This window comes from Pagrus pagrus (assembly GCF_965226575.1).
Source record: "Pagrus pagrus genome assembly, chromosome: 8".
In the NCBI taxonomy this organism is placed as follows: Eukaryota; Metazoa; Chordata; class Actinopteri; order Spariformes; family Sparidae; genus Pagrus; species Pagrus pagrus.
Window position 1 is genome coordinate 27,408,221 of NC_140192.1, and position 23,513 is coordinate 27,431,733.

The window sequence follows — 23,513 nt, forward strand, 5'->3', positions numbered from 1 at the left end:
TATATTTAATTGTACTTTAAAGAGGCTCTGTGTAGTTTTGAAGAAGAAATTCAAAGTCAGGATTTTAATATTTAGAATATTAGTGAGATTATAAAACAAATTCAGATTTTTTTTTTTTTCTATTACTGAATAAACAAGCTAAAGTAAAGAACTCTTTGAAGCTAGAGAGGTGGCAGGGTCCGCCAAATATAAACAAAGTTAGTATGAAATTGTGTTGTCCTTTCAGGTCAGTTTTTTTATTCAGTCATGAAAATGCAGTTTGTTTAGGCATAAAAAATCTGTCAATAAAATTTCTTCCCCAAAACTACACAGTGCACCTTTAAAGGAAGAGTTCATCCAAAGATGAACATTCAGTTGTTATCTACTTATCCCCAGGTTTGTAGTCCAAAAAACATTTCTGGAGCTTCACTGCAAAACAATGTTGCAGCATTCTGCTAAACAACTGAAGTAGCTGGGAACTTGTTTTATAACGTAAAAAAACAACAATAAAAAACCCACAAAATGGCTCCATAGAGCTGATCCGGCATAATCAAAGCCTCCAGAAGCCACCAAGGTCCCAAATTGATTTGAAAAGACGTTTCAGAGTTCAGCCACTTCAGACGAGTTGCACGCTAACACTGTCAGCTAAGCAGCTACAGTGAAGGTTTTGGCTAAATAAAGAGTGTGTACAATGTCTTTTCAAATCAGTTGGAGTCCAAGTTGGACTTGGATTATGCTGGAAAAGCTGTATGGAGCCATTTTTTATTTTTGTTGTTGTTGTTTTTTAATATATATTTATTTTAAAAAATGTTCCCAGCCACTTAAGAAGAAGAAATGGCATGGGGAGAGGGGATAATGTTTTATTTTTGGGTGAACGGTTCCTTTAATGATAATCAAAAAAATGTTTCTTGTCCATTTCTTGTTGAAGAAGTACAACACCATAGATCACCAGTGATCTGATGTGTCTGCTGGTGGAGGGGATGAGGGGGTCGGGTGTTGTCACTCAGCGCAGCGGCTGAATCAATGGTCCGGTGTGGCAGAGAAAAGGCCAGCAGAGCGCTATTGATATGTTTAACAAATTAGCCGCGATGACGGCAGGTGTGATTGTGAGCGCAGCTCTGGGGTCAGCTCGTCATATGGTGGCTAACAGACACGATATTGCTGCGTGTCCTGATCTCTCCATTCCCTCACAATGGCATTAGGGGCACCCCAGGGAAATAAAGAGTCCCACTCCCCTATCCCCAGTGCTCTTCAAATTAACTCCCCAGAAGGTTAAGCTCCCTGATTCATAATTATTCAAGCCCACCACCACCACCACCGCCACCAGCCCACTCCACATCCACTTCCCAACCCCTCTCCCTGCCACTTCTCCTGAGTGGCACTTGGCTTTTTGTGGGAAAAGCCCAGGAATTAGATTAGCTAAGCCTGACCTGTGAGCGTACAGCCAGATGACGGGAGCAGGATTGGACTTGATCTCTGCCTGTCTAGCTGTCTCTCTATTCAATCTAGCTGTCTGTCTCTCATATGGTGTGTTATTGCTTGTGAGCGTCCCTATGGATGAGACATTTTCAGCCGCAGCTATTCTGCAATTGCATATATAGCTCTCCAAGGAGCGGCCAGTGTCAGGAGTACATCTCACTTGCATGGACATGATTTGAATGATGGGATGTGCGATCGGCCTTCAGTTCTCCCTTTGTGGGCTCTGTGGCAGTCTCAGTGCTGGTCTGCTCATTAAATAAGTGCCAACATCGAACAAAACATAGTGGCTGTTAAGCAAAGATAGGAGGAGAGTCTTTCCACAAACTGTAGATGCGGCGGCAAAGCAGTGATTGCAGCTCCAGGTTGTCTCATTTTTTACTTAATATCTACGATCTTAAGAGGAATGTTGGCGGTCAAAAGCAATACACTCCGCTGCTCTTAAAAGCAGTTCCATTTGAAATAAAATGCAACAGGATTAGCCATGGTTTTTAAGGAATTTCACTGGAAAACAAAGTCAAGAGAGAGAACTTTGTAGGCACAAAAACGACTTGGTTGAGGTTCGGAAAAGATCAGGATTTAATTTAGATCAACCATGTACGGGTCGCCAAAAGACACAGCCAGAGATGTCCCAATGTCTCGTTACAAACACATAGTTTTATCATCACAAACACAGCTGGACATGTCAAAACTTCCCGTCAAATTATCCGTCTTTTGTTGCCACAAACGCGGCAGCCTTCTCGCCTCTAACTCCTCCACCATCCCATTCCACTCCCTGATATGAAAGTCAGGTCATAGGCATGTATTGTGAACGTGATATGACATGTCGGATGGTACGTAGCCTATGACACACAAAAACGGAACGCGTCAGCGGCGTGCAGAAACGTTAACTGCCAACATTTTATTCTGGCGAGTGGCTGCGTGTGAAGCTAACTCCCAAACCACCACAAAAAAGATGCTTTCAACCTCGGCGGTTTGATCTGTACCTGCTGGAATTACACGAGAGCAGCCGTTCAAAATCAAGCGTTAATAGTTGTCACGCTTCTCAATCAGTGTAGGTCTTCTGTGGAGGAGCCGAGTGCCTCTGAAGTCAATTGGGTTCCTCTGGAGGCCGAGGTAATGTAATGAGGGACCACTCTGACTGAGGGCCGGCCTCCTCTCTCCACAATCACATAATTAATCTCCTGATTCCACCACTCACCATGTCATGACAGATACGTTTGTGTTTGGTGCATAATGGTGAAGTGTTCTGTGCTTCCCGCATGCCTCTGTTTTAGAAAGCGGTTATAGAGCCCATTCCTTCACGGCCTACAGAGGGTTAAGAACAAAGCAACACTCCCTTCGGGCCCTATTAGGAGACAAAGAGAAACACACACTTCTCAAGCAGGTACCCTAATAATATGTCTGCAATTTAGATAATGACTGGGAGTGAGATAAACTGAAGTGTGTATTACAGGTAATTGGATCTGTGTTGGCTACCTAAGCATATATGGGGTTGTGTATTGTGAGCTGGTTCTTTAGTTTACAAGGGGCGAGAAGAGATGGACTGTCAATGATAAGTATTGTAAGGCTTCCTAGCATATGCAGTAATAACGGCTGATTTGAGATGTTCTATCCACCCACGGACGTCATCGGAGCCCGAAGCAAATCAGAACTGGCTTCAGATATCTGGCTTTGGACGAGGCAGACTTTACATCATTTCTCCTCACATCCCCGGCTCTCGCGAGCACGTCCAGTTAGTCGGAGGATGACAAATACAACACCCGGGGCTGTCAGAATGATCAAGTTGAGAGAGGTTTTTTTTTTTCCTCCAAGGTGAAGCCTAGAAAAGTTGGAGCCATAATGAGAGTTGTCAAGCCTGTGAGGTGAAGCGCAGGCAGTGGAGGCAAGGCAAGGGTGCCTTTGGGGGCCTGGTGGGCTGCATCTCCGTGGCCTTTAAAGAGATTACCTTGGCATTGTAAGGAGCAGAGGGTTGAGGAGGAGATAGGCCAAGTAGCCCATTACCAATGCTGCAGAGGAGCCTCAAAAGCTTCATTAATAATCTGATGATGAATCACTTTAATTGGACCTTTATAGCTGTTGCCTAATCCCTAGTCCCATCTTCTCAACTCTATTCTTAACGGGCCGGTAGTTTGTTTTTATTTCACACAATAATAATCATTTTAATTGATTAAGTTTTTGTTACTTATTTCATGAAGGATGGGCCGGATAAATGGTAACTGTGGCTAATGTGACGACGCTTTAACAAAGCGCTCCTTTCTTTCAGTGCCCTTAATGTGCCATCTTTGTTCGGATATGTCCATATGGTTCAAAGAAGTGCCTGTTTTTAAGACTACACACCGGGTCAGATTTCTCCCACTCTTAATTAGATGAGGGATGGCCTAATTAAATCAAATTCATTATCCTCAGCTCTAGAAATCAAGAGGCTCTATTGGAAATAAGGTTAGGCTCCCCCTCATCCATCATGCCCTAACTAACCAATTTACAGGCCAGCCTTTTGCATGAGGCATTATTACCTTGTCATAAACACTTACCTTTAAAGTCCTCGAATCAAGCCGTGATATGCTAAGCTTTTATCACATTAGTTTGTGCTACTGTGTCAGCCTCTTTCTGCCTAAGATAAAGTAGGCTCCCAATAATTATATTAGCCACATAAGGCAGAGACGGTGCAAACGACTGCTATTTAAAGCTGGCTGATAATTCTGTATAATTAAGACATAGTACAGTTCTTCACGCAGAAGAGGGATCGAGGGCTTTTTCTGCGGCGAAACAATGAAAAACACAACAAACAGCTCTGTATTTAAGCTTTCTTTTAAAGCAAGAGAAGGTGCTCTAGAGTAAAAAAAAAATCACTTTCGCGAGAAGAATTTCACTCTCTGCCGTTAACTAAACACTTGGCCGCAAAGTCTGATTCCTGCAGCTGTGGTTCGCTCTGCGGCCATTGTCTCTGAAACACAAAAAGCCACCATCATGATTATTCTGAGCCCGACTGATCTATCTGAACACACGAGTCATTCATCATATGGCTCGTCTTTGATATCGCTGATGCCAAAAATGATTAAAAAGCTGTATTTTAATAAACTGTCGCAGCACTGTTTCACCGCTCAGATCTTTGCATATTTATATCTGATTAGTGCGGGTTTAGCATGTGAACTGTCTGCTAGAAGATGTGAGAATGCTGCTGCTTAAAATTTACAACAGTCCACCATCGGGCCACAATGCTGCGCGGCGGTGGAGCCATATTCTGAAACACATGAGGCCTGTCCTCTGATCTGTGTTGGAAAGTGAATTAGTAAGCTCCATTCTAAAGCCGGTGATAGCAATGGGCTGAGAGCAGTGATTTGTTGGCGGTGTATATTACAGCCCACGGTCAGGGAGGGAGGGATCAGAGAAGTGTGTGTGTGTGTGAGGGATAGGACAGGGGGCCTTATCACTCAGTGTTTACTCACAGTAAATTGAGTTGAAATAATAGTCTTTCTCTGAGGCCAAACAATGGAGCAGGCTGCAGGCCGAGGGCCCAGGCTGGTGCAGAGCCGGCCTGCGCCACTTCAAAATGAAAGGGCTGAGCCCGGGGCCATGGGGAGGAGGCACGGAGGGAGCGGGGGGCCTTTATGTGGACGGCTACACCAGTCGCAGAGCAGACACCCCTCTGACAGGCACCTGGGTAGGACAACGGGAAGAGAGAGGAGCGTGGAGCTGCTGGGAGGTGGGGGTGGAGCGATGAGGCCTCGGGGCTCTGTCATTAGGTTGGTGGTGGAAAGGAAGATGACTGCCCCGAGGACAGAGGAGCGACAGGTCCCGGTGGGACAGCGACCGCAACCTCTCATTCCCCTGGGTCTGAGCTGGGACTGGTGGGACGTGTCAGTCTGTTAGCCCCCCCTGCTTCAACACGCTCTCATAACCCCTGGCTATGGTTGAGCTCCAGCAGTCTAACCTGCAGAGGGAGTGTGTGTGAGCAACAGAGAGTCATGAGCTGAAAGAGAGAGGCGTAGAGAGCATATCCGTGCAGCGCGCAGACCCTCCTATGCCATTGTTTCTGCCTGCGTGTGTGTGTGCTTCAGCTGCACCTCAGCTCTGCCTCTTCCCCTTCATTTATCATTCTGCAACATAAAGTGCTGCCACAGCATTATAGAAACAGCTGCTTTTTTCAGACAGCCACACAGAATGGGCTGCTCCCTGCCACACAAAGACTCTCCTGGACCTAAAGAGAGTGTAAAATTGGGGGGTGAATACAAACCTTTTTTCTCGCTGAGAGGGCTGACCGCGGGTGTCACTGCGGCGGGAGACATTGTCATCGCGTCTGAAGACAAATAAGCATCCATATCGGCCCGATCATGTGTACAATGAGTGGCAGGGGCACCGGCGAGATCGGCCTTGTTCGCAGCCAAATATGCATAACTACAGCTGCTGCCGCGTGACACTCTCTTGAGAATTCATGAGAGGCACTTTGATCAGGCCTTATATGTATGACTCATCTGAGACACCTGTATCTCTGTGAGCCTCCCTACAACACAATGTCAATTTATTGAGTCCGAAGCTGAAGCAAAGGGAAAACAAACCCCGTCAGTGCTCTGTTAGGGGTCATAATGCAGTCACTAAGACCACTGAGATGACTCAAGGTAAGCGCCGCAGGGCCATGCAGATACAGTCGGACTCGTAGGGAGACCAGACGTGCCGTGCCATGCTTCACCATTCCATTCTGTGCCTTAAAGGCTCCACGTGGAGAAAAGGGAATTTTGTCGAACCTGTTCTCTTCCAGCTGGAGAGATGAGATTTTACACTCCGCCAAACACATGACAGAGAAATGCTCGGTGTGCTCGGTGAGGCTGTGTGGGAAAGACAGAGGAGAGTCGAGAGAAGGAGCAGAGAGGGCATCAGAGGCAGCTCCTGCCAGACCACCTGGGGCAAAATGCATGCTTGAATACTTTAAGACGTGAACAGAATACTTTCGCAGTAACATTAGCTGCTACGGTGGAGAGAGAATTTCCCTTTCATGATTAAACACACAAACACGCACATACACAATGCAGGTTGTAACAAGTCCGGACAATTCATTTATTGTTCTTTTAGGGTTATTTGTACCTTGTGTGGAGTGTATATCATGGTCGGGAAGGTGACATTAACAACAGAAACATTATGTCCTGCAGGTGTTTTTGTCAAAGCTAACACTCACTGCAAATCTGTGCATTATCATAACAATAAAATCACACTTTTGCAAGAAATAAATGACAAGTAGCATCAGAAATATATGTGAATGCAGTGGATTTTGCAGTAAATTTGTTAAGTATACATGCATGTGTGATGTGGAGTGAAGTATTCATATCCTTTGGTAAAAGTAGCAATACTGCAATGTAAAAATACTCTATTACAAGTAATAATTCTGTTTTGAAAAAGGTTCGTGAATCTTTTTTTTTTTTTTTTAAGTATCAAAAATCAAAGTGCTTATTTTTTGGATATATGGTTCCTGAGGGTTAAATGCAGTATTATGTTGTGCGTTATTAGTAGTATTTACTGTACTTGATCATGGTGGAGCAAATTTTATATACTGCTGTGGCCTTTTAACAACCTCATTCTGGTCCCCTTGATCGTTTTATTAGAGGCTAATTGGCCCATTCATTAGCTTTGTCTGTTGCTGATCTCAGAATTACTCTTATTTCATTAAAAAGTTTTAACCCGGCATGTTCAAGCAGAGAGAATTGAGGAAAAGTGACAACCTGCTTCTGAGATTAAAATGGTGCATTGTGTTTTTCCTGTAAACATAATGTTTCTTTTGCATTTGTGAAAACTTAACAAAACAAATGAGAGTAAAAATCAAAATGCATTGTTTTTAACACATTTAAATTCTGAGCTTTACAGGTCAGACATAGAGAATGTAAATGTCTGGAAACTTGGCACTACACTTTTTTTTTAAATCTGGCCCCTCTAAAAAAGAAAAAGAAGAAGAATATTTATCTATGACATACAGTCATACAATGTACAATGGCCTATTCAAAAGCAGTTGTTTCATCTTAAAAAGTAAAATATATGAATGGAAACCATATTTATGCAAGAGTTGAATAACATTAATTTGAAGTCGCAGAAATCAGCATCTAATTTTAATCAGAAATAAATATTACTGTCGTTGCAGATAGACTTGACACATAACACACAAAGAGACAAAAAGAGACAGTCAAGTCAGCTGCAGTAAATTTACTTAGATTACTTTTAACAACATAAATCCTGGCAGATCCATTTTTTAAACCTCTACCTTCATTTCATCGGTCCAGAAGCAACTGAGTGACCCATGGGAGATAAAATGGTTGGCATTTTTTGGCTAACACGTGATTCTTTAATAGAGCTTTACATCATTTTTTATTATTATTATTCTGCTAATATAAATTCATCACTTTAATGCTTCACTCCCTCAGCCAGGCGCTCAGACCAACTGGGAAAGAATGTATCTAAAAAAAAAATAATGATGATGCAAAATGACCTTTTTTTTCCCTCTCGACCTAAAGATCTCTGGAATTTGTAGGTGGTCTCAGTAATGTAGCTGATGGTCTTTAGTGAAACAGCAGGTTTTGGGTTTGCTCTGCGGTGTGTGTGCGCCCCTCTGTCTGTTTGACACATTCCAACACTGCACCCCTCTCCAAGGCTCCTAACTACCAGTCAGTCGCCATGGTTACAGCCATACATCCATGCCAGCCCTTCACACTCAAAGACATATTTGTTTGGCTAGTGTAGCTACGTTCCTGACAAAAAAACACAGCTTTTTAGCATAACACCTGCTAATCTTGGGATTTAGCTCTTTGAAGAGGATTGCTGATCAGAAATTCAAATATATTATTTGAATGCTAATCTGAATGTTAATCCCTGGCCCCCGGGTCTTAAAGCATCCTGTCTTTCAATAACAATGTTTATTTTTCATTTGCTTTGCCTTTTTCATTTTCTCTCACGCCCGCCCTCCCGCCCCTTGTTTAGCTCTGTCGTCTATTCCCTCAAGAATACTGACGGTGGACTCATCTTTTAAACTGTGTGGAAATTTAAGATTCGGGTGCTCCGATAGACATTTGATTATTATTGTTCATTATGAGGAGAAATTAGGTTGACAGTGAACATTGCTCTGGGTGGAATGCTTGGTATTGATCTGGCTTAATTGATGTATCCCACCACAGTCAGTCAGACACCACCATCTTCTAATTTTCAGAGTTTAATCTCAGCTACGATTAATTCAAATATTTTTTTACAGAATAATAACACAGTTAATCACCTAAAATGACATCAGTGCTCAGAAACTGGAAATGTAACAATTCTAAATCATCTTTTTCTGCATAATAATCTCTAAAAATAGTTTTCATACTGCACATATTAGACAACATACACCGCCGATATATCTGTGATGTAGCAGTCGTTCTCTGATACCCTGCGCGTTTATTCTTTTATTTTTGCACTATTTTCATTATACTGCTTGTTTATTTTCCTCTCGATTCCATTGCTTTTTTCCTCGATCTTATCTGCATGACGATGTATCTGTTGGGCCACTAAAGGAGATGAGTGGGCGGCTGATCCGGGTCTCCTTTAAATTATGTTTTAATTGGGATAAATAAATGCTGAGAAATAAAAGGAGGAGATAATGAAAGACAGACCAGACCAAAACATATACATCCGTATAAAAACTACTCCTTTTATTGACTTACGTGAGTAGTTGACGTGGTGTACATTAGCCTGTAATTGCTGACTGTACATCCTCATCCAGCCGGCAGACTCTCTGTGTTCTTTTGATATCTGCTTCTATAGCGCTGACTTTTGTCTTGTCCTGCGAATCAAGAGCAGCGGGATCACAAACACATGAATCCGGATCTTGTGAACAACGTCTAATTCCTGCTCGCCTCACATTCTCTCCCACCAAACTCATTTTGGGCTTAGACTGAATCTCTGTTAAGTAAACAGAGCCCCCTTCATACAGCCAGCCTCCATCACAATGATGTCCAGATCATCTCTTCCCATTAAAACCAGAGCAAACACTTTACTTCACACCAATATACTAAAGATTGGAGGGGAAACACACAAGGGCTTTTTTTCCATCTTTCCCAGATTGTCTCTTTTTCTCCTTTGCTACCATTTAATCCAGTATCTTTCAGCCCTGGTAAACTCCTCAAGATGGACATTGCTTGGTTCAGGGTGGAAAGGGGTCAAGCTCCACTGGCCTCTGCACAGAGCTGTGGAATTTTTCATTAGTGCACAGCTGGGTCACAAGTGGCTCCAAAGCCGTCTTAATATTGTGTAGGCCCACAGATTAGGAGCGGAGAAAAGAAGCCAAAGCGTGATGCTCTCCACCAGACCCTGTCTTTGCATATTTGCAGACTTGTGCTTTAGAACACCTCATATTACTGTTTGTTTTATTTCTTAGACCCAGAACCTCTGGGTCAATAGTAATTATAAAGCCCTCCAATCCAAATGTTGTTTTTTAACCATTCCAGCGCTGAATCTGTAAGATGAGTCCATTTATTTTTTTACAATAAAGAAAGTAAAGTATCTCAGCCCTGGTCGAGGCTTTTCCTACTTTTTCACGTCACGATTTTAAAGGAACAGTTCACCCAAAAGTGAAAATTCAGTCATTGTCTGCTCACCCCCGCGCTGATGGAAAGCCGCGGAGACTTGTTTTACAATGTAAAAAAAAAAAAACAACGACAAAAAAAGCATTTAATATCTCATTACAGTCTGGCGCAATCCAAGAGACCAGACATCCCAAATGTTCACCCTTTTCTCCTCACTGCTCGTTGTTTCACACTCCACAAATCATTTCTGGAGCTTCACAGCAAAACAGCGTTGAAGCATTCTCCTAAAAAACTGACTGGGGACCAAAAAACAGCTTGTGTTGTATAAGCCAAGTCTCTGGAAGCCCTGAGATACCAAATGGATTTGAAATGGCATTATTTACACCCTCAACCTTCAGTTACCCACTTTATGGGCGCTAACATTTTTAGCTTAGCAGCTACAGTGAAGATTTCGGCTTAAAAAGGGTGTAAATAACATCTTTTCAAGTCAACTTGGGATCTCTGGGCTTCTGGAGACTTGTAGCTGTATGGAGCCATTTTATGTAATTTTTTGTTTTATTTTTATTTTTTAAAACAGTCCCCATCTACTTCAGTTACAACGCTGTTTTGCTGTGAACCTCCAGAAATGTTTTGTGGACTACGAAACCTCACTTTCCATCGGCATGGAAATGAGTTGATAATGACTGAATTTTCATTTTTGGGTGATCTTTTCCTTTAATCTTTGAGAACCATTTGTTATTTAGAGATCACGATAGTTTTTTTTTTATCTTTGATACAAGACTTCTTGTTAACTCCTGAGTCAACCGCTTATTAAGAAAAATAAAAATAAATAAATAAACCTTGTGTATCTGTGGGCAGTTACACACAGCCATGTGATAGCCATTACACTTATTGTAGCCATCACTCTCTCCGCTCTCCCAGCTCTTTTAGAAGTGGCAATCACTCGCAGTAGCTCGTCGAGCAGGCCGAGCCCTTAATAGTGGGCTCTGCTCCACCTCACACAGATTAGCTTGGAAGGGGCGCACGAACAGAGACCCGGCGATGGAATTATAAAAAATATATAAAATGGGTGCAGATGATTTTACATGTGCTTTTAATGGGAGCTGTTGGGGTATTTCTGTTGGGCGTCTTGCTCTCAGAGAGACTGTGTTGTAAACATGTCACATCTCCAGCATTGATGGCTCTCACTGGAGTGACAAAAGCCAGAGCGCAGCACTTTATTCCAGCCTGTAATTCACAGTCTTTTCATCTATTTGTTTAAGGATCGACTCCACTTTGAGAACAGGTAAAAAAAAAAAAAAAAGCATGAAAAAAAGCCAGAATGCAAAAAAAACTGCACATCTTTACAGTCATCGTCTCCTCTGATGCTGTCGCTCAGAGTATTGTTTGTTCGGAGCTCTAAAAACTGAGCCTTAATGTGATGTTGCACTCATTTTACATACTCAGGAACACCAGCTGTCCAAACAGCATCATGTGTGCCTGTCTGCTTACTCTTGTATTTAGATGTGTACTTAGCCTCCTCTGCAGCCAAATACACTGTCCTTTTCACTCCATGAGCTTTGTTCTACCTGTGTGGCTGCGGAGGATTATTTCCACGCTGTTTTCCTGGTGACTCATTAGCAGATACATGTGGAGGAGAAGCCCGATGCTGCAAGACAATTCTCGGCATACCGCTGTTGCCTTTGGAGCTTTGCATGAACACGCAGCCTTATCTTAATATATTTCTCATATCTGATAGAGTTTGACACCAGCAAGGTTGACTAGTCAGAAATGTGAAAGATATACGTGCACTATTTGCATGTTTTTTAGGCTCTTGTCATCCACTCCAAACTCAAGTGTTGAGTAATCTGTGAAACACACAGCCGCTGGATGGAGTGAGATCATTTGAATAACGACGTAAGGGTTAGGATTTCTTTGTGCAGCTGTGCGGTATAGCGTTATGCACAGATATGCCTGGGATGTCTGTCTGGCCGGGGACTCGTCGCATTCCTGCACATAGGAGCTCATGCTGCCGTAGAAATGAAGTGGCCATATTTATTTTCCCAATAGCGGACGTGTGGGTTAGACGATCCTGGAAACACTTCACTCCAGACTAACTGTAAGCAGTGTCTTTTTACACATCCACCATAGTTCTGTTCAGCAGCTATTACTAAGTGTGCTCCCTCCGAGATGTAGGGCAGGTGCATATGCATACGCTAACACATCGAACACGTCTCCGCTATTATCTTTGCTGTGCCAAGTGCAATCAGCTCGTCTCATTCCTCCCCTGTGAGCTCGCAGGCAGCCGCTGCTGTGCTTCAGTGCGGGGAACAAGCAAACCCTGTGGCCAGAGCCGTGTGATGAAGAAGGCACCTTTGGGCCATTAGTGGTGTACACATCTCCCGTTAATGTGTTTTACTTTTACCTGCTGGGAGTTTAATTAAAAAACAAAGAGCCTCAATTTAAAGGCCATTATTATGCTAATGTAGTAAGCACGGGATGGTGATTAAGCAGCTTTTAGAGCTGACTGGAGCTGGCCCTTGGGAACAGAAGGATGGCACTTTTTATTTGGCTTCATTACTCTCCATGAATCTATGCTCCAAAGAGAAATGCTGATACTATGAAACAAGGTCAGCTATTGAGATCTTTTATGGAGGCAGCATTATCGGCCCCACTTTTTTGTACTCGCGCGCACTGAAAGTTTGTTTTAACCTCCTTCTCACAGAGACGGAATGAATCAGGATCTGCTTTGGCTGCTTTTATTTACACATGCACGCCCGTCGGCCCCTCTGCAAGCAATCAAATACTTGTATTAGCTAAATTCAGGTTACTATTTTGAACCCATTGTGGTCAGCATCCACTGTCTGCTGCTTTAAGAGGACAACAGGACCGTACATAGCAAAGTAATTTTCATCATGTTGAGACAAAGTTGAAAAGGTTTGCCTCCAACATCTGGGCATCAAATGTTTTCCTCTTTAGCTGAAGCTCTTGATACTGTTGCTAAGAACCACTTTTCACATAGCAAGGCGTGTCTTCTGAGGAGCTGAGAAGTGGCTGTTTAATGGATCAGAGGCCTCTGCGGCCTCTTTGAGACAGATATGTGTGTTGTGTTTCCAGACAACAAACAGAACAAGATTCCACCTAAAAAAAGGACGAGAAATTAACCATTTGTACATTCAGATTTTGGATAAACATTTCTATGAGGTATTTGCAGTCTTTAAAGCGACAGTTTGACACTCCAAGAAATATGCTTTCTTTTAGATGGAAGGACAATTCTGCTCGTAGGCCCAATTCAGACCAAATCCCAGTCCTGCATTTAGGCTGCGTCGGTGCTGACCTGCAGCCGGAAAACGGGCACTAACTAATCACTGCAACACCTAATTTGGTCTTAATGACGCCTTATATTTGTCAGCAGCCAGTTAAAAAGAGGCTTAGCCTGACGAACGAAACAGGGAAACAGCTAGCCTGGCTCTGCACTTAGCATATGTAAGACAGTATCATAAAAACTGATGCACCAGCATGTTCAAGGCTCTAGCGGTGTAAGCTAATTGGGCTAAACAATAGTAGTAGCACTTGATAAAGTCGCTGACCTACATCTTGATTAACGAATAATACGGCGTAGCTACCAGTCACTCTTAAAAAAAAGAGGATTAGCATACTAGCATAATGGAAAACGCTAGTGAAGGACACGTCCGCACTTGCGCCCATAATTTGTGCAAGGTATCACGGGGGCTCGAAATAATGAGTCAATCTTCTAATCAACCTCCTGGCAAAAAAAAACACATAATTGTAAATCTCAAAATACCACCTTCAAGTTTCCACACACTTGTTTTGCCCTGTCTTCACTTTTATGCTCGGTTAAGCTAACCGACTTCTGGCTTTAGCCGCATATTTAGCCGACGGATATGACAGTGGCATCAATCTTATATTAATTATCTAATCTCCGCAAGAATGTTAATGAGCACATTACCCCGAGAAATAAAATATTCCAGTCAGCTTTGTTTAGCTGCCGAGAGCAGACTGATCAGATAAAGCAGCTAAATAAGGAAATATCAAGCGAGCGTACGACCGGTCGCTCCATGTGCCCTCGGCCCTGCCCGGCGGCCCTTGTCTGACCTGCCTCCCAGGCCTCGTCTCTCACCTCGGCAATGATTGGCGTGGCCACAGGTTTCCTGCTCCAACACGAGAGCCCATCTTCAAAGTAATAGCTTACAGCTGCTGCCTGGCTAATCCTCATCCCGGCTGTCTTTGAAGGGATGCGGTGACATAATGGCCCGGGCCATTCTTCTCTAAATTGTTATGGTGTTTCTGCGAGTGTTGTTCAATAGCGAAAGGGGAGTAGGTAAGACTGTTGCACGTGTTGCTAAATGTAGCATGATTATCAAGCAGCCATAAGCAGCTCCATACTCCCCTCCCCCCCTCTTCGCTCTCTTATTCTTCTGGAGTTTCTTTTATCCCGCCCAGTCCTCCTGATGCTTATCACTGCGGCAGAAGCATTAAATGTAATGTCTGTAGAAGGGAAATCATTGGCAACATGTGGTGAGAGCTTAAGATGTTGTCACACTTTAAGTTGCCTATAATCTGTTCAAAGGGAGTGTGCATAGTTCTCCAAAGTGCCTGGAAAAGGGGGGAAGAAGAGGCCGGTGTCTCTCGGCTGCACTTGGCTCGGCTGAAATGTTCATCAGACAAAATAACCGTCGGTCCCTGTTGGCTTTTGTCTTCCTCATAATGCTCTTTTTTTTTTTCTTTCCTTTTTTTTTGCTAAAAACACAACTTGTGGTGTTACAAGCCTCAGCAGTGTGATAATCTGTCACGGAGAGGAGGAGAGAGGCATAGATAACGTAAGAAAGAACAGACAAGGGATTACAGGTATGTGGACACAGGATTAAAAAGAGGGATGTAATGATTCCTCTGGGACACAGCAATGTGCTGAGACGGGCTCTTTTTTTCATTTATGAGTCCAGTTCTGGGGAGGCCTGGGTAAATATTGACAGTTCCTCTCCGCTTGAGATGCGGCCATTGATCCACACAGGAGGGTCTCGTCGCTTGATCTGTGCGCTCAGGTGTGGGAGGAGGGGAGAGCGAGAGCTGGGACGCGGCTTGTCATGCTGGTGGTCTTCTTTGTGCTGTCTTTTAAACACAAACTAGCTTAAGAGCGCTGACCGGGCTGCTTCTGCGACACCGGGAGTCGTGTTACCCGAGGGGCAGCTGAAACGTCCAGAAAGTGGATTTCTGGGTCTTAGTGTGACGGGTCAGTGGGATCAAGCAGAGGCAGAACGTGGCAAATGATAAGCTAAATCACTTTAAGTCTGATTCCTCTCACACCTACAGCACTTTGATATCTTTAATATCCCAGTGGAGCTTCACAGAGAGCTAACGTTATCAACAGCCCCTGTCGAGGTGTTTTTCTATATATAAAATCATCATTTACATCTTCTCCTCTGTCTCCTGTTGGCATGCCGGTGCTCAAACCACTAATCAGGTAATGTCGGGGAGGTTGAATGGCGTGCCTCCCCCTGGTCAACCTTCACTGCTCACACAGTGGTGTTGTTTTAAAGAGCATTCTTTAGCAGCTGAACTTGGAAAGGTATTAAAGTGGGATTAGGCTCCTCCACAATCCACTGCTTGTGTCATTCAGGGAGTTTGTGTTCTCCTCTCCCCACTGCCACCTCCCCACTCCTCCTCTGTTTGATTGTGGCTAGCCGCAGGAGTGGGACTGACTGTGCCTTTCAAAGGAGAGGGGTAGGGTTAAATCCCTAGTCCACTGCTCCCTGCTAATTCTCCTTGTTCCTTAGAGAAGGATTTACTTCTGCTGCCAGCTTCTCAAAGGCCTTCTCTGCCCATCCGAAAAGTCGCCGTTGCCTTCCTGTGGAGGTGTGGTTGCCATAGAAGGGGCGTCATGCATGGCTATTCCATCTGAACCCCGCTGAGAATGGGGACCGGGGACTGAAAACAGGCAGAAAGTCCGGATTAGACCCGAGGACAAAGCAGGACAGGAAGATTCCAGAAGGGACGAATAGGAATTACAGCAGCAAAAATAATGCAAAGTGACAGAGAGGGGAAATAGAAAAATAATGGCTTACAAGATTAGACTCGGCGAGGAAGAAAGAAGAAAGGAAAGAGGGCTGAATGAGAATGTTTTCATCTAGATGAGAAGATTTGAGAGAGCGGTCGTAGGTGAATGCGGAGTCGTGGACGTATCAAAACCGCGCTAACAAGTCATTTCCTCAACTTTTTGCTCTCTTTCTAAGCCTAAGCCGGCAATCATTAGCTAAACATTAGAGTTAGAGCTGGGAACTCGTCTTGACAGATTCATCACCTCTATTCCCTGATCCCAGCATGTAACACGTTAATCCCTCTAAAATCTCAAATCAAGTCCCTGAATATTCAGTTTGTCTGTGCAGGAGTGTGTCGATGTAAGATTTCCTTTTATTTTTTATTTCTATGATTTAAAAAAAAAATTTTTTTTTTGGTCGTGTTGTTCTTGCCTTTTGTTTTTTAGTGTCCAAACTTGGAGGTTTGTTTAGAAGACAGATCCAGGTTGGCAGGTCACTTAAACTAGAACCCCGCTTGTTTGAGAAACATGCCAAAATTTCTTTTTCATGGGATTATCCTTGAGGTTTTTCCATAGCTGAATAATAATCTTCTTAACTTATTGTAATAAATGAAAGATTAAAGGATTTTATGAACCCTGTGAGTGCCAGTTTCTGATATCTCTGTTGTTTTGCTGCTGCGTGATGGTTGAAAAGAAAATAAGACGCTCTAACTGCCGCTTTCGGTGCCAGATACAGGTGGGGATTTTGACCATAATGGATGAAACTGGTACAATCACCTATCAACTGCTGTGATGTAATTATGATAACATCAAATTCTGCCCTCATGATTTTAATCTGATGAGCAGATGTGAGGCAATTATTCCAGAAAGCTGCATAGACAACAAAAAAAGCACACTGTCTTGTTTCCAGCATGCATACAGCTGCTCATACACGTGTGAACACACACACACACACACGCACCATATCAGTACTCAATCAGCACCTATAACAACATTACCATAACAAAACCATCCTTTGGTTTCCCTCCGCTCATATTTACACATTATATTCATCACTATCGCTCATCCCTGTCCCGAACCAGCCGATGATGTCAAACGCTCCTCTTGCTGCCTCCCTGCCTTGCACAATGAAATAGATGTTCACCACAAATAGATAGGCGGTTGCCAGCTGTCTTCCAGACCAGGGCAAACAAAGAGGCCACTAATAAATCCAGCTTTACGGCTGGACAAGATCAACCACACTCCCTGCCTTCTTGCTCCATTTAATGTGGCTTCTTCTGTACAACAGAGAACGAATTAAATGCCTCTCAGTCACCAATAAAACAATGCAAACATCTTCCTGAAAGGATATAAAAGAAGATGGAGGCGTTGTCTAGGAAATGGTGATAGAGGCAGTGTTGCGCCACAGAGACGTGATATTAGACAGTAAGATGAAATATGAACAGACCAGAGGCCAGCCCAGTAGTCAGCCATGAATCATGGCCTCTGATATCTGATGCATACAGAGTATCAGGGTTATGAAAGAAATGTCAGCGACGGTTTGATTGGGATCATCAGGATTCGGTGACCGCCGCACTAGAAAAGGGTCCAGCCTCTTTTTCAGATTTGTGAGGAGGTCTGGGTGCCCATGAGTGAGCTCACTTGGAATGACGCGGGGCTGGGCCCACCCTAGAAATTTTAACAGATGAGCTGCTGCCAAAGGAGTCACCTCCTTGGCTGCCCACAGGACCAGCAAGCCAACTGGACTCTTAATCAAAAAGCCTTGATGGGCAACTCCAGAGAGGAGAGAGTAAAGCCAAAGAAAAGCAAGTTGTGTGCTTAATCTCAGAAAGTTATTTTATTCAACTAACATTGCGTTTCATTTGGTCACCTGTCGTTTTATCTTACATGAGAGAGTCAGAGAGTGAGGAGGGAAGAAAGAAACATACTTTGTGTTTAAAGTGAGAATATGTCATTTTTTGCTGAACAGCAAAACACGCAGTATGGCTTTTAAACAACTACATTTTCTCTGCTGTCAGCTCATCTACAATCCACTGCTTTTCTTTTGTTCTGTAGGTTGTTTGCGACCAAGTGCAGTGGCTGCATGGAGAAAATCGCCCCCACGGAGTTTGTGATGCGCGCTCTGGAGTGCGTCTACCACCTGAACTGCTTCTGCTGCTGCGTGTGCGACCGGCAGCTGAGGAAGGGCGACGAGTTTGTCCTGAAGGAGGGCCAGCTGCTGTGCAAGATCGACTACGAGAGGGAGAAAGATTTACTCAGCTCGGTTAGCCCGGATGACTCAGACTCAGGTGAGCCCTCTGCACCCTCTCGCACAAGAGTGAGAACAACACCGTGGTGCGATCATCACATGGCACCCGGGTGTTGTATTCTGTATGCTCTGTTCCATCACAGGGAGAGCCAGCATAGGCCCTTTTCAGACTTTGTATTAACATCCGTCCTGAGTGATCGAATCACAAGTGGACAGCTCTCATAATCGGACACAATATAATATTTATGTGTATAACATTTGCCAAATTCTCAAGAAGGCCCAAATAATTGAGAATTTGTCAGAGACATCATTTTAAATTGTTTATAAAGTCTCTTATAACTCAACAACTCACAAACTTTAGTGATTTCTAAAGGGGGTCTGGGGACATTCTCCTCATTGGCTACTGTTTGTTGTATTTGTAAATTCTGCCGTATTTACCATCAATTAAATGTCTTCTTTCATAAATTTAGTGTAAATGGTGAATCCAGTTGAAACACAGTGTTAAAACAACTGCTAAATGTTAGCAGATAAGACAACATCATAAATCTAAACTAAATCTAACTAGATAGAACTATAAGAACATGATTTGTCCTTAAACTAGTTGCCAGATCATTTGCTGGAACATCTGATATTTTTCAGAGATCTCGCATGCAGCCCAGGCAGTAAAACTTCTAACATGGCTCCATCTGCAGCTTTTCAATGGCTGATGACGTTCTAATTCAAGCAGGGGGCGTAGGTTTATGATACAGTAGGAAGTGGAAACAGGACGAAGCCAAGCCACCCTGTATTAATGGCTCTCCATGCGTGGGCAGGGTCTGGTGCTGGAAAGAATTAAATCACTGTATCATGGTGAGTGACAGAGGGATTTGGGGCCTTTCTGCAGAAAGCCTGCTCCTCCGCTCTTATCAGCTCTAGTGTTCCTCGCCTATAGCCTCCACACACAATGAGGCATCTCGCCAAGCCTCACTGTTCACTACCATCTGGCTCACATTTAGACACGCACAAAAGCGGGGAATTTGTCAAATACATCTGTGCCTGTGTCAACTTTTGTCAACTTGTGGGAATATTTGCTCTGCGTCTTCCTCGTTCGCTTGTGTCCCGGCGTATCGCGCAGGCAGGTCCTTTGTGCACGTCTCCCAGTTTTCAAGATGGAGAAAATGTTGACATGAACAGAGGTTAACCTCAGCATGTGGAAGATGAAATGTAGGTTTTCACGGTGGAGAAATGTAGATACTTATCAGATAACAGGAGACACTGAGACATCATGTGTGCGTCTCCAGCCCAAAATCATCAGGATTCATTAGCACCACGGCTGGTTTAGATTTGGAAACACGTGTCTTCAGCCCCACATAGAAGAAGAATTGATGTTTTTTATTCATTCATTTATTTTTCATGTTATGTTTACATAGCTTTGTGGCCTTCTTATGGCAGGTGAAACTGAAATGCATGAGTCATTCTCCACCGCTAACACTGAATTAGGTAACATATTTCATACTATATGTCACGCCACAGTTCCTCTGCTAAAAACAACACTTTAAACTATTTTAAAACCAGAAGCAAAAGTAATTATGAATTCTTTATTTTTACACATAATAGAGGATACATTTTGATGATGCCTTTTTCACTTTGTTATAATTACTTTTAAAGGAACAGTTCACCCAAAAATGAAAATGTAGTCATTATCCGCTCACTCCCATGCCAATAAAAAGTTTCGTAGTCTGCAAAAAGTTTCTTAAACTTTGCAGCAAAAGAGCGTTGCAGCATTCTCCTAAACAATCAAAGTAACTGGGGACTTGCTTTAAAAATTATAAAGCAACTGAAAAAAACACATCCTGACTAATCCAAGTTTTGACGAGCCCCAAGTTTCCAATTGATTCAACAAAACGTTATTTACGACTTTTCAAACCGAAATCTTCCCTGTAGCTGCTAAGCTAAAAGTGTTAGCAACGTGAGCTCAACCGCACGTTGATTGTTTAAATAACGTCTTTTCAAATTCATTAAATTAATATAGGATCTCAAGGCTTCTGGAGATACGGATTGCGCCGGATGAGCTGTATGGACTCGTTTTTGGTTTATGTTTGGTTGTGTTTTTACATTTTAAAACGAGTCCCCAGCTACTTCAGTTGTTTAGGAGAGTTCTGCAACTCTGTTTTGCTGTGAAGATCCACAAATGTTTTCTAAATTACGAAACGTCACCTGATTTCCCATCAGCGTGGGCGTGAGAAGACAATGACTGAGTTAACATTTTTAGCCCAACTGTTCCTTTAAGTAATGATTTTTTTTTCTGAGAGTATTGAGTATGTCGTTATCATGTGTAATAGCTGCAAACAGCAAGCTGACTTTAATGCAAAAAAATAAACTAACAGGCATTTTCTTAATAACGGAAATCTAATAAAACCAAGTTATTATTTTGTTTTAATGGCACAGTGAAGGATAGAAGCATAAAAATTACACCGATTTTACTACCCAGAACTGTAATATCCTGCTGCTGACAGTAAAAATCTAGCAATCCATATGAAAGTTGTCATTAATATAAGCTCTGAAACGGAGCTAAAAATTGGACTTTCTTGCTGTGTCATGTGAGATGCATTTCCCATATGTACTCATGTTTCCTTTTTCATGTTGCGCTGGATGTAGTATTCTTATCAGAGATTGATTTAGTGTAAATCAGACAAAGCTGAGAGCAATAACTTACAAGTGACGCAGTGTCCAGTTCAATGACAAATGTGCATATTTCACTGCGCTCTCCAAGAGCAACCATAGACTTCTGTAAGTCTAATCGTACATGTGGCCTTTTCCTTTTGTAATAAATCGATAACAAAGTATCAAAAACACATGTGTCTCCTTTGATTATGCACTTGTGGTGTGTGAATCTCTCGGTATAGGGAAGAACGAAAATATATTTATCAGCAGACTGTCACTGACTAAAAGGGTGTAGTCAGTTCAAGCTCGCGCTGACGATAAAGAGAAATGACTCTTTCTGCAGAGAAAAGTGACGATGAGGAGTTGGACATCAAGCCGGAGAAAGGAATAGGAGGCCAGGGGAAGGGGGATGACGGGAAGGATCCCAGGAGGCCCAAAAGACCACGAACCATCCTGACCACTCAACAGAGACGGGCCTTCAAGGCCTCCTTTGAGGTGTCCTCAAAACCCTGCAGAAAGGTAAGAGAAAGCTTAAGTAAAGAGAGGAAAAAACTAACCCTTTGTTATTTTCCCCCGTCTGCATGTGGAGTAATGGATATTTAGATGCCGACCACGAGCCCTACAGTAGTTTCACAAATAAAATTCTCAAATTAAAAAAATCTCCCCCACCTCAGAGCTGAGCTTTGAAGTGGCGAGCAGCATTCTGTTCTGTGTTAACCGAAGCAGGCTGGTGTAACGCAGTCCGCCTGCACCAAATGTCATACTGAGATAGGAAAACTGCCGGCGCTGCACCCGCGCCAAGGCTTTGAAGAGGCAATAACCAAGAGGTCCAAAAAGACCACTGCATTTATTCAACCTTCAGTAAAATCAAAGAGGCAGTGTGCTGTTCAGGAGGCAAAGTATTTCAGTGTGCTGTGAAGTTTCCTCGTGCGATGCTGGAAATCTTTTGTCTCGATGGTTTCAGGTGAGGGAGACGCTGGCTGCAGAGACGGGACTCAGTGTTCGGGTGGTGCAGGTGTGGTTTCAGAACCAGAGAGCCAAGGTGAGAGCGGCTAACACGGGATGAATTAGGTTTAGTGTCCGCGTACAACAGCCTTGTTCCATCTCAGAGTCCAGCTAATAAATCACCACAACTATGTGTGTTAAACTTATCACTGCATTCCTTTCACAAATGTTTAAAAAGAAAAAAAAAGCCAGAGGAGTTGCAAATCTAGCTTGCTCTTGCATTAAATGTCTACACCCTCCTCTTTTCTGATCATTATCTTGTGAAAACCTTTGATACTAGACAATGAAGTGCACTCACACACACATTTTGTGCGGTTCATTCGAGGGTGAACAGCGAGGAGCATCCTTTTTAAATTAAAGAGCGCATGTTAGTTTTGGGGGTTCCTCACGACTCTGACTCCTTCGTTTCAGATGAAGAAGTTGGCAAGAAGACAGCAGCAACAACAAGAACAACAGAATTCTCAGAGACTGGGCCAAGGTACGATACTGCACACACAATGGAAGCTCATTGTCTCAGAGCTCGTTCTCTGGGGAGGTTTTGAATAGTTTCAGTATAAATTCACATTTTTAAACATTTTCAAGCTCCCTTTCATTAAAAATATGTTTGCTTATTGTTACTTTAGTTAGTTGTTAGAGCTTCACTGTGCAGAGTTTGACACTAGAGGGTTTTTTTAACATTCATCTGCTATGCTCAACTTGAATCAGTTAAAACGTGCTAACGTGCATGATTCTGTGACATCACAACCAGCCAATCACGGATGAAACATACATTGGGAAGTGTTATGTGGAAACATGCGGTGTATGTATATTCAGAATTTTCAGTGACGGAGACATTATTTAAAGTGCCAGCAGGGGGCGACCCCGCTGGTTTTAAAAGAGGTCTGATTGTATGGAAGCTTATGAGAAAATGACCCTACTTCTCACTTGATTTATTGCCTCAGTATCCTAATGAGTTTACGGTCTCAAGTTTCAAGTCGTCTTCAGTACAGCATGATGTTAATTTTGTAAATTAAGATAAGATAATCCTTTATTAGTCCCACAACGGGGAAATTTGCATTGTTACAGCAGCAAAGGGGATAGCAAAACAGAGATAAGCATCAATAAAAAAACTAAAATAACAAGAGGAAAATAAAAACAGTAAGAAGAATATAAACGATAAAAAAAGAAACCATTAACAGTAAAATAGACAAAAAATCAGGGTATGCTTAGGACTACTACTACTACGTTGTGAATGACAAGTCGCTACTTCAGCATACTTTACTTTAACCACATGTTTGTGTAGACAACTGGCTGTTTCGTGAACGTAGTTGTTCGCATAGTTGTCGTGTTACTGGAGGATATCACTAGGTGGCATGCCAGAGAACTCAGTCCGTCCCTGCTGCTGCTGATGTGCTTAGTGACACCTGACCCTGTCACATAGCCATATTGGCCCTACACTGCCCCTCTTATCCAAGTGCTTATTGCATTTTGAGAACGCATAGCATTAATTTCTAAAGATGTACACAACCGGCCTTAGTTGGATCCAATCAGGATAGAGGCGTAGCAATGAGTTTTTTCCCAAGCTCCACCATCTAGTCCAAATATATTCACT

The 23,513-nt window shown here is 43.0% G+C and overlaps 1 protein-coding gene across 2 annotated transcripts in view; it reads left to right on the forward strand.

Annotated features, from left to right (window-relative positions):
• Positions 1-23,513, forward strand: part of lmx1bb (LIM homeobox transcription factor 1, beta b) — a 51,914-nt gene that overhangs the window by 25,260 nt on the left and 3,141 nt on the right. For both annotated transcript variants that reach the window (XM_084361027.1, XM_084361028.1), the window contains 4 exons: positions 18,082-18,314; positions 21,261-21,436; positions 21,882-21,959; positions 22,334-22,400. In XM_084361027.1, the coding sequence (XP_084217153.1) occupies positions 18,082-18,314; positions 21,261-21,436; positions 21,882-21,959; positions 22,334-22,400 (554 nt within the window). The remainder of the gene's footprint in view (positions 1-18,081; positions 18,315-21,260; positions 21,437-21,881; positions 21,960-22,333; positions 22,401-23,513) is intronic.